This window comes from Microtus ochrogaster, unplaced genomic scaffold, assembly GCF_000317375.1.
Source record: "Microtus ochrogaster isolate Prairie Vole_2 unplaced genomic scaffold, MicOch1.0 UNK235, whole genome shotgun sequence".
NCBI classification, from domain to species: domain Eukaryota; kingdom Metazoa; phylum Chordata; class Mammalia; order Rodentia; family Cricetidae; genus Microtus; species Microtus ochrogaster.
In genome coordinates this window covers 36,949-48,615 of record NW_004949333.1, presented here as the reverse complement: position 1 = coordinate 48,615, position 11,667 = coordinate 36,949, and the positions used below count along the sequence as shown (strand labels likewise).

Sequence of the window (11,667 nt, the reverse complement as noted above, 5' to 3'; positions counted from 1 at the left end):
TGTTTGATTCCCCTTTGTATGTTGTGAATACAATTGGTTAATGGGTAAATAATCTGCCTTGGCCTGTGATATAATAGACTATAGCTCGATGGGAAAAACTACACTGAATGCTGGGAGAAAGAAGGCAGAGTCAGGATAAGCCAGGTAGCCCCACAGGAGACAGATACCAGATGGAGCTTTTCTCAGTAAGCCACAGCCTTGTGGCAATACACAGATTAGTATAATTGGGCTATATTAATATATAAGAGCTAGCCAATAAGAAGTTAGAACTAATAGCCCAAGCATTGATTTAAATAATATAATTTCTGTGTGATTGTTTTGGGAATCTGGTTGGCTAGGAAATGGAAAAGCAGCCTCCGTTACAACAAATCAACTTATATCATCCTGTAGAAAATACAAATTCACATGGATCAAAGATAAATTCAGATAAATTGAACCTGACAGAAGAGAAAATGTGAATAAGTCTTGCAGGCATTGGAAAAGGAAACTACACAATGAATATAACACCAGTAGCAGAGACACTGAGATCAAAAATCAATAAATGGGACTGTTTGAAACTGAAAACCTTCTTTAAGGGAAAGGACTCTGTTAATATGACAAAACAGCATCATACATAATTGTATATCATCACCAAATCCACATTTTACAGAGGACTGATCTCCAAAATATTTAAAGATCTCAAGAAAGTAGACATCAAACTACCAAATTATCCAATTAATAATGTGTACAGATTTAAACAGAATTCTCAACAGAGGAATCTAAAATGAGTGAGATGCAGTTAAAGAGTTATTCTATATCCTTAGCTTTCAGGGGAAATACAAATCAAAATGACTCTGAGGTAGGCTCTTATACCTGCCAGAATGGGTAAGATAAAAAACGCTAATGACAGCTCATGTTGGAGAGGATTTGGAGTAAGGGGAACACTCCTCCACTGGTGGTAAGAGTGCAATGTTTTTTAAAATTTATTTTTCCATTAAAATATTTACACTTCCTCCCCTCCTCCCATTCCCTTCCGGCTCCCCTACTCACCCTCCTTTCTCCTCCTCCTTCCTTAAGAGAGGGCAGGGAACCCTGCCCTGTGGGAAGTCCAAGCCCCCCCCCCTGCCCTGCATCCAGGCCTAAGAAGCTTTGCATCCAAATAGACTGGGGTCCCAAAAAGCCAGTACATGCAGTAGAAAGAAGTCCCAGTGCATTTATCAGTGGCTTCTCAGTCAGCCCCCATTGTCAGCCACATTCAGAGAGTTCTGTTTGATTGCTTGCTCATTCAGTCCTGGTCCAGCTGGATTTGGTGAGCTCCCAATAGATCAGGCACACTGTGTCGGTGGGTTGATCAACCCCTCTCGGTCCAGACTTCCTTGCTCATCTTCTCCCTTCTTCTGCTCTTCAACTGGACCTTGGGAGTTCAGTCTGTTGCTCTGATGAGAGTCTCTGTATCTATCTCTTTGTCACCGAATGAAGATTCTATGGTGATATCTGAGATCAGTGTGATAGTGGGGCAAAACCAGTTCAGGCAACCTCTCCTATGCCGCCTAAGGACCTAGCTGGGGACATCCCTGTGGACATCTGGGATCCCCTTAGAGCCAAGTTTTTTGCCAACCCTAAAATGGCTCCCTTAATGTAGATATCTTCTTTCCTTCTCCTACATCTGCCCTTCCTCCATCTTTACCCTCCCACTCCCCCAAGCTCTCTCCAGTCTTGCTTTCTCCCTTCTCTCTCCCCCTCTTTCCTTCTCCCACCCCGCACCCACCCCTACATTGTGGTAAATGTGGTACATTTACACAATGGAGCATTACTCAGTGATAAATAACAATGACATGAACTTTGAAGATAAATGGATGGAGCTAAAAGAAAAAAAAAACATCCCGAGTGAGGCCCAGAAAGACAAGAACAGTATGTACCCAATCATAACTGGATATTAGATGCAAAGCAAAGGATAACTAAGCTAGAATTCCCAGCCCCAGAGAAACTAGATATCAGCAAGGACCATAAAAGGGACACATTTATCTTCTGTGTAAACTGGGCATAGGCAATAGAGAGGAGAAGATGAGAAATGTGAACATGAAGGATCATGATGGTCGATTTGGGGGAAGGAGGACAAGGGAGAGCAATGAAAGTGATATTTTGATAGAGGGGACCATTATGGTGTTATGGAGAAACGTGGTACCATAGAACCTCCCAGGAATCAAGGATGATCTCAGTAAAGGCTCCTAACAATAGTGGAGGGAGTACCTGAACTGAACTTCTATAATCAGATTGGCACCTACCCTAATTGTCATTATACCCTTCATTCAGTAACTTACAGAAGCATAAGCAGAGATCTACAAGCAAGCACTGGACTGGGCTCTGGGAGTTCAGTTGAAGAATGGGAGAAGGGATTATATTGGCAAAGGGAGTCAAGATCATGATGGGAAAACCCAGAGAGACAGCTGACCTGAGCTCATGGCAGCTTATGGTCTAGACTAACAGCTAAGGGGCCTGCATGGGACAGATCTAGACTTTATGCATATGAATGGAAGCTGTGTATGTGGTTCTGTTGTGGGGCCCCTAGATGTGACACCAGGACCTATCCCTGGTATATGAGTTGGCATGTTAGAATATTTCCTATGGTGGGATGTCACATTATGCCTTGATGTATGAGGGAGGAGCTTGGTCCTGCCTCATCTTGATATGCCTTGCTTTGTAGATTCCCATAGGAGGTCTTACCCTTTCTAAATGGAGATGAAAGTGGAGTACATGGGGGTAGAAGGGGTGGAGGGAGGGAGTAGGAGTAGAGTAGGGAGGATTAACTGTGGTTCGCATGTAAAATAAGATTACAAATTTATTAAAAATATTTTTATGTGTATTATATTTTTGCTTTATGTATATCTTCAATCACAAGCATACCTGGTGCTTACCGATGCTAGAAGTGGATATATATATCATCATATATATATATGAGCTTCCATGTGCTAGGAGCTGTACTTTGCTCCTCTATGATGGCAATCATTGCTTTTAACCATTGAGACATAACTCCAGCCCTCCCAGGTGGATGTTTTTAGAGGCAGATCTGACTGGTAGAAGGTAGAGAGCTAGAACTTGTTGTAACTCTAGCTGAAAGGGACAGTTTTGTTTGGCAGATCATGACTACAAGTTTGTGATGCTTACTTATTCCATATGAGACCATTGTTACTAAAACCTGTGGTCTAAAGCCAGTCACTGCAAGGGTTATTTCTACAAAGAGCACAATAGGGTAAGATGAGAGGCAGATGCTAAAGTGGTTTTAAATATGAGACTTCTTCAACAGAAAGTCCCTGTGCTAGATACAGTATCTACTTGAAGGAACAAATAAAGACATGTGCTTAACCTTCCAGTATTAGTCATTATGACACACAAGGAAATACATGATTTCCTGTCTGGTATGTTTGCTCTTGGGCCTGGAAATTCTGCAGAAATTCTCCAAAGGCAGGCAGATTAATTCTAGAGTAAAATATGACTGTCTGTTTGCTTTCATTTACTAGAAAATAATCCCCACTTCCTATTGATGATCAAGTTTAATGTCTCTGAAGACTAGCTCAGTCCTTTTCACAGATATCTGAGAAGGTCTTCGGGGTGGAGACACTGGATATGTAGCTGTAGACAGATAGCTTGTGCTTCACATTTGCTAGCCATGATCTGTGTGAGCCTAATTTGGTCACTGTGCTTTCTGTCTCAGTATTCCAGTGACATCACATGTGGTAAATGAGTGTTGCCATAGCAATACCTAAGTGCAAATAAGGCCCAGTCATTGTGACAGGACAGCTGTCCATATCAGCCATATCTGTTACTACTTACCTATAGGAGAGAGTTCAGTAGACTTAGTCCCTAAGGACATGCAGTCATTAGGAGAACTTGTGCTGTCCATTCCTCCCTTTGCAGATCATAACATTCCTATGAAGTCTCAGAAGCCCATCAGAACAGTTAGCTAAGTGTTTGGGCATCTGTGCAGCTGTGTTCACTAGGCTGAGACTCAGAAGGACTTGCCCACATGACCTTGCCTAAATTGGCTCTCTCATGGCAACACTGGCTGGTTCCATGAGGTAGAAGATTTTTACAGTTGCTAAATCATTCTTCTCTGTTAGCTCTAGCAGGTCAGATTCCAAGCATGTTCACACTCTCCAAGCTCACCTGGAGGTGGGATTCTGTAAGAGTGACCTGGAGACAGGACGTTTTGGTCATCAATCCCACTCTAGTAAAATTCTACAGTTCCATCTGCCTGACCCTTCCTGAATCACAAGATTTTCTTAGGGATGCATTTATGTTGAAATCCACACAGTCTGCGCTTTTTTATCCTTTGGATGAGTTACTCCACCACACATCCTAATCTCAACAAGGTGAAATCAGTTCAAAGATTTAAACAATGCAGTTTGTATCAACTAGGTGTGTTCTAAACTGACTGTTCAAACCATAATGTGGGTAAGAAATAAAATAAAATGACATAAAACATTTTAAAAATCATGTATCCATATGGATGTTGTTCAAAACAGCAAAGATTCGTTGGTACACATTGTCTCTCTGCCACTGTGTACATACAAGAGTAAGCTTTAGTGGATAGCTATTATAGCTCTGAGGGTATATGCCTATCAACCACAGTTACCCAGTAAAAGTTTCTTTAAAATAATAAAATTTCCAGCTCCAGCGTAAGTTGTCATCAGTGTTTTTAATCTTGGCCATTCTTACAGGTGTAGCATCTCAGAGTCGTTTTGATTTGCATTTCTCTGATGACTAAGGATGTTGCACATTTTCCTTAAGTGTGTTTCAGCCATTTTAGATTCCTCTGTTGAGAGTTCTCTGATTAGGTCTGTACTCCATTTTTTTTATTGGATTATGTGTTCTTTTGGTGACCAATTTGTCACTGTGGCAATTTCTCAGAAAATTACAAAAAACCTTCCTCAAGACCCAGCAATACCACTTTTGGGTATATATCCAAAGGATGCTCAATCGTGCCACAAGGGCATGCGCTCAACTATGTTCATAACAGAATTGTTTTGTTGGGAGAGAGGGTCCCTTTGTTCTGTCTCAGCTGCCCGGCTAGCTTATGACTGAAATAATTACACAAAACTGTATTTATTTAAACAAGCCTGGTCCATTAGCTCTAATTTTTTTATTGGCTAACTCTTATATATTAGTTTAACCCATCTCCATTAATGTATATTATCACACGACTGTGGCTTACTGGCAAGATTCTAACCAGAGTCCATCTCAGGCAGGAGAACCATGGCATCTGCCACTCTGTTCATTTTCTTTAGCAGTTAGTTTTGTCTACTCCACCCACCTAACTTCTGTCCTATCAAAAGGCCAAGGCAGTTTCTTTATTTAACCAATGAAAGCAACACATAAACAGAAGGACCTCCTACATCATTGTTTGTCATAGCCAGAACCGGGAAACAACCTAAATGCTCCTCGACCGAAGAATGGATAAGGAAAATGTGGTATATTTACATAATGGAGTACTACACAGCAGGAAAAATAATGACATCTTGAATTTTGAAGGAAAATGGATGGTTTAGAAAACATTATTTTGAGTGAGGTAACCCAGATAGAGAAAAATAATTATCACATGTACTCACTCATAGGTACTTTTTAAACCTAAAGCAAAGAAAACTATCCTACAAACCACAATCCCAGAGAACGTAGACAACAATGTGGACACTAAGAGAGACTTACACAGATCTAATCTACATGGGAAGTAGAAAAAGACAAGATCTCCTGAGTAAATTAGGAGCGTGGGGACCTTGGGTGAGGGTTGTAGGGGGTATGGAGAGACAGGGAGAGGAGCAGAGAAAAATGTAGAGTGCAGTAAAAATCAATAAAAATGATAAAATTTAAAAAGCTTTTTTCTTTTTTACTTCTACTGTTATTCCCTTTCACATTAATAACAAATGTAACAGTGAGCAGTGGTGTCAATCCACGCCTTTAATCCAAGCATTCAGGAGGCAGAGGCAGGTGGATCTTTATGAGTTTAAGGCCAGCCTCTTCAAAAGAGTGATGCCCAGGACAGCCAAGGCTGTTGTATATGGCTGCCCAGACTCCCAAAATAATCACTCAGAAACTATATTGTTTAAATCACTGCTTGGCCAGTCACTTAAGAATATTGCTAGATAGCTGTTACATCTAGAATTAACTAATTCTTATTATTTTATATTGTACTACGTGGCTTGTGACCTACAGGCAAGGTTCCAACTGACAACTTGTACATTTTCACTCTGGTGGCTATGTGGTGTCTCTCTAACTCTCCCTACTTTCTCTCTATATCTTTTTCAGCCTGGCTGTATTCTCTTAAGCCATTGGTCGAAAACAGCTTCTTTCTTAACCAATAAAATCAACGCATATACAGAAGGCCTTACCACATCACAAGGCTGCACAGAGAAACTGTGTCTTGAAAAACTAAAAGAAAAAAGAACTAATAGAATATTCTCACCTTCAGTTGTGTGTGCAAGAGTGATTATATAGTAAGTTCAGTATAGTATGCAGAGGGTACCAGAAGGTTAGGAAAAGAATTTCCAATCAAATGGACATTAGAAATAAGCTGCTGTAGCTATTCTAATAGCTACCAAAATAGACTTCAAACTAAAATTAATCAAAAGAGATGAAGAAGCACATTTTATGAGTCCATGAAGAAAACATCCATTAAGAGGAAGTCTCAATTCTACACATCTATGTCCCAGATACAAGGGTATGCACATTTGTAAAAGGAACATTACTAAAGCTTAAATCATGCATCCAAACTCCACAGAAGTGGAATGGTGGGGCATTTTGGAACTGATTTGGAAGTGTACTACAGTTAAATCTCTCTGGAATCTACAAGAGTGACCCTAAGAATCCTAGTAGTGAGGCATAGGTAACCTGAACCAGCCATCTTCAACAACTACAGAAAACCTGCAGCAGTGGGACTGGGGCAACAATCCAGCCATGAAATAGTTGACCTACAATCTATTCTTCCTGAAACATGTACTGGGGCAATGGGGGAACAGATTTGGTGGGATTGGTATACAAATAGCTGGTCCAAATTAAAATTCATGCTTTGAGAGGAAGCCGTGACCTGATACTGCCTTGAATAGCCAGGAACCAGAGGCTGAACAGACAAGAAATTCAGGGTAGAATCAAACATGACTGGAAAAACATTTCAACAAAATGATTACTAATGAAATTCTGTTATACTACTAGATCAGTGTTCAGCCTAAAGTTCATCAGCGAGGTATCATCCAGCAACATATGGGAGCAAATGCATAGACTTACTGCCAAACACTTGGCAGAGCCTGGAGAATCCCATAGAATAGAGGAAGGAAGGTTTGACAGAATCAGATGAGTCAAGGACACCATGAACACATGGAACACAAAAACAATTGAGCAAGGCTTATAAAGAATCACAGAGACCGAGGTGATAATCATTAATCTTACATGATTTGAGCTAGGACCTTAGCATGTAAGTTATGGTAATGCAGGTGGCTATTCTTCTGGAACTCTTAAAGGTAGAATGGGGGACATCATTGACTCTTTTGCTTGCCTTTGGATCCTTTTCTTCCTACAGGATTGCCATTCCCAGCTCTGATATGAGGGATGGTGGCAAGTTTAATATAACTTGCTATGCCATGTTCTGTGGATATCCCTGGAAGCCTGCTCGTTATTTAAGGCAAAGATGAGTGGCTCCGAGGTAGAGGTGAAATGAGGTCTTTCATTCCTGGTCTTTCCTTATACCCATGTGTATCCCAGTATTATAGGTATGAGTCACCATACTGGCTGTATCTGAGTAGTAACTAATCATTTTCAACACATAGTGTGTCTCCATTTTGTACCCCATTGATAAAGAAATATCTATACTTAGGTGTGGGATGAGAGCAGCAGTCACTCATTTATGATGGCCCCAGGAAACTGGGAGACTGGTCTTTGAACTGACTCTGTTGGAGACCTCACACCTGTACTCTCCAGCATCCTCTCTCCTGACAGGATCTATTTTGAGTCCACACTTTGTAGGAGACAGAGTCATCCTCTCTGTGAGCTGAAGATTCTTCTCATTGAAGATCCAACGGATGGAGACATCAGTGTCCGGTGAAATGCAGGTGAAGATCACAGATGTACCTCCAGAGACTGAGGTGTCAGTGATTTGCACAAAGGGCTGTGTGACATTCTCTGTGAAGAAACAGAGGAGAATACCAAATGACAGTAGTTCACACAGTAAACCAGACCCTCTTTAGTTCACACTTTCTAAAACATCCAGCAGGGAGAATTTGGAGCTGTGACTATAGACATAACTTGTGGTTTGAATTTGCCACTCAGGAACTGTTTTACCCAGATTTAGGCACTGTTTTCTGTGTCTCAGTTTCCCTGTAATAGAACACATAGTGGCTGGTCATTGCTGTGTTCATGAGTTGAACTTAGTTATGAGCAATGATCTGAACTTGGTGTGGGGGAGCTGGTCACATTAGCAGCATCTGCTACTGTTTACTTGCAGAAGAGAATTCCCTAGGTTGGACCCCTCAGGGTGAGGGATCTGGAGCAGCTGCCTCCTCAGTTTCTTTCCTTTGTGTCTTGAACTTCCTGTGAAGTTTCATAAGCCTATCAGAGTAATAGGCTAATGGCCCAGACACCTTCCCACTGAATCTCAGAAGAAGTTGCACAGGTGACCTACCCAACTGCAGCTCTCATGGCAGTAAACAGCTGATTCTACACTCTATGGGAGAGTAAGTAAAGCCTTGTTCCTTGTTGATTGTAACAGGAAATCTAACTAAAACAGTGACATAAACTTTCCACTGTCACCTACTGTTCAGCCAGAGGCAAAGTTTTGGAGTCCAGGCTGACAGTCTCTGTGAGGACCCCATGGTTTAACTATTCAGGAACTGCCTGACCCCCTCTTTCTGAGGACATGTGTATGGTGAGAGCTGCAGTTGACATCCTGGGGCTAGTTTTACACAGCACAGTTCCTCCTTTCTGTATGGAAAGGCAAGTGTGGGTTCTGATCTATTACAGTTTGTTTACCCCGTGTGTGTCCTGCAGTAGAGACCCAAACCCCAGTGGGGAGGGGACACAATGCAATGCAGGAGAGTGCAGTAACAGTCCAATTCTGACTGGTTAGTGTTAGTGTATGAAGTGGGATCAGACACTTTAAGATCTTGGAGACCATAGAGAGTCACTTACTTACTCTTTATAAAAAATTCGCCATATTGTCTTGCAATTTTGAAACCTTTGCCCAAAACTATTAGTGTGTAGATTCCTGCATCTTTCTCAGTGAGATCCCAGAGTATCAGAGATCCATTACTGTATATGGTTTTTCTGATTCTGTGTTCAGGCCCCCAGGAGATGGAATTTGTGGCTCTGTTGTATTTTACAATATGAAGGGTTGGAGCTCTATAGGTTGCTCTGTGCCAGGAAAAGGCTTTCAGATCTTCTGGAAGATTATAAACTTGGAGAACTACATCTTCCCCTTCAGCTGCATCACGAGGCACCGGTTGGATCATGAGTTGGGAAGAAGCGAAAGGGTTGCAGAACTGAGAATGGGAAGCTGGGAGGGAAAAGAGAAAAAAGCCATCACATGAGGATCATTGTGCTTCGTGAAAAGATGGTGAACTCCATCCTGATCAGATGGATTCATCACTTACCCTAGGGTTCCTTCTTAAAGCAGGGCTGAAACATGTCCTCCTTCTTTCCAACAGTGCCCCTGAATGTGTCATGTCCTCTGTGGAACAGTCTCTTTGGGTGTCTACATGGCTGCTCCCTCACTGCCTTTAGTCAGATACTGTACAGACTCATGAACACTGACATTTAAGATGATGCCTCCCCTGAACTCAACAGGCCTGGAACTTTCTCTTTCTAGGTGTTTTCTTCTGTTTCTTTGAAGCAACACTCAACCCCTGACTTCACCTTATAGAAGCAATTCCTGTTGTGCTGGGACTATATGGGGACTTGGAGCAGTCTGATCTTCAAGGCAGGCTCCATTCTTTAAAGGCTTGACCACTAGGCTGATTGTTTTTATATCAGCTTGACACCAGCTACAGTCATTTTTCAAGAAAAGAACTCCGTTGAAAATGCCACCACCAAATTGGCCTTTGGGCATAACTTTAGTACAGTTTTTAACTGGGGCTGATGTAAGAATTTAGACCAATTCAGTCAGTTTACGCCCTGGGCTGGGAATCCTGGATGACATAAGAGAGCTGATTGAGCAAGCAAGTAGAGGAAGCCAATAGACAGCACTCCACCATGGTCTCTCTACCAGGTCCTGAATTTTAGTTATGACAATCTCAGTTATAAGCTAATAAATACCACAGTTTGACATGGGATTATAACACCTTGTTCCCTATCAGTTTTCAAAGAATTAAGAGAATAATAGAAAAATGTTCTCCTGGGTGACTTCGCTCCAGTGTTGAAAAGATGACAGTACTCAGGGCTCCCTAGTCTAGAGCTCCAAGAGAGTGAGCTGACTCTGACATCTTATGCTGAGTTACTTTCCATCAAGGTCTTCCTTGATGCAGGTGGAGTCAGATGACGGAAGCTGATCGATCTATGGCTATTTGGCTCTACTAGTGTGTCCTTCACTAAGTGCTCAAACCTCAACATGGGGGCCCAGAAGAGATGTTAGGCCAGCCATGGCAGTTGTGTGTGTCTAAGTCCCTGCTAATCATCGAACAATTACAGGGAATCACTTACTGTCCACCTGGAGTTGCACTTGTGTGTATTCACTTCCTGCATCTGTTCTCAAGATTCGTAGCGTGTACAAGCCAGAGTCTTTCTGAGTGACATGATTAAGCAGTAGGGATCCATCACTGTGCAATGTCTCTCTGCCACTGTATGCAGGTCCCCACACAGTTGCTTTCATATCTTGTATTAACCGGGTGGCCACAATATTCTTGAAGTTAGCCCTTCCCTTGAACCAGACATAGCCTAGAATATTCTCTGGTGGATTGTGAACGAGTAGAAGAACATTTCCGCCTTCAGCAACGCATCGTGGCACTGATTCAATGGTGGGCTGGTCAGAGGTATCAAGGCGTCCGCACTTCCAAAGGAAAGCTAGAAGGAAGAGAGAGATCCATCGGAACTGGAAGTTTTGTATTTGACTAAGATATGGCCTTCTGTCCTGAGCAGCTGTGTCCCTTGCTCAGCCTAGGTTTCTAGGTGAGTTTCTCTCTTTCCTACCCAGCTGACTGCTCACACTTATAGTGTTAGGGCGATGCACGCCCGACCTCTTCTCCTATAGAACTGGTGTCTTCACTCTCTCGCTTTGTTGCTGCTCTGCTCCTCTTGGGCCTGTAGCCAACACCTGAATTCTGAATCATTTTCAAGCTTTTTTTTTTAACTTCAAGTTCACTCAAACTGGGACATCATCATAAGAAGCACATGTCGTCTTGGCTTTCTTCTGTTCATTTGTCTGAGTTTGTCAGACAATGAAGCAAATGCCTGTATATGTTAGATCATGTTAGCGATCCACACCAGCTTGAAGTTTTATTCAGACCATCAAGATGAGAGCATCAGTACTCAGAATATTGGGGTCATGAATATGAACTTGATGGATGAATAATGTCTCCCCCACTCTTACTGTTTAATATTCTATGAGGATATCTTAATGCTCAGCCTCTCTCTCACTCTGTATCTTCTACCCTACAAACACTGAGGCTCCTCTCATGTCCTTGTGCCACTCAGGAGACTCCACAGTATGTCAGT

At 42.0% G+C, this 11,667-nt stretch overlaps 1 protein-coding gene across 1 annotated transcript in view; it reads right to left on the bottom strand.

The window, feature by feature from the left end:
* Nucleotides 1-11,667, bottom strand: part of LOC101992011 (pregnancy-specific glycoprotein 22-like) — a gene marked incomplete at its 3' end in the record, with an annotated part of 38,542 nt that overhangs the window by 26,125 nt on the left and 750 nt on the right. The window contains exons 2-4 of the mRNA XM_005372182.2: nucleotides 10,657-11,016; nucleotides 9,155-9,514; nucleotides 7,930-8,145 (exon numbers count right to left, since the gene is read on the bottom strand). Of these exons, the coding sequence (XP_005372239.2) occupies nucleotides 7,930-8,145; nucleotides 9,155-9,514; nucleotides 10,657-11,016 (936 nt within the window). The remainder of the gene's footprint in view (nucleotides 1-7,929; nucleotides 8,146-9,154; nucleotides 9,515-10,656; nucleotides 11,017-11,667) is intronic.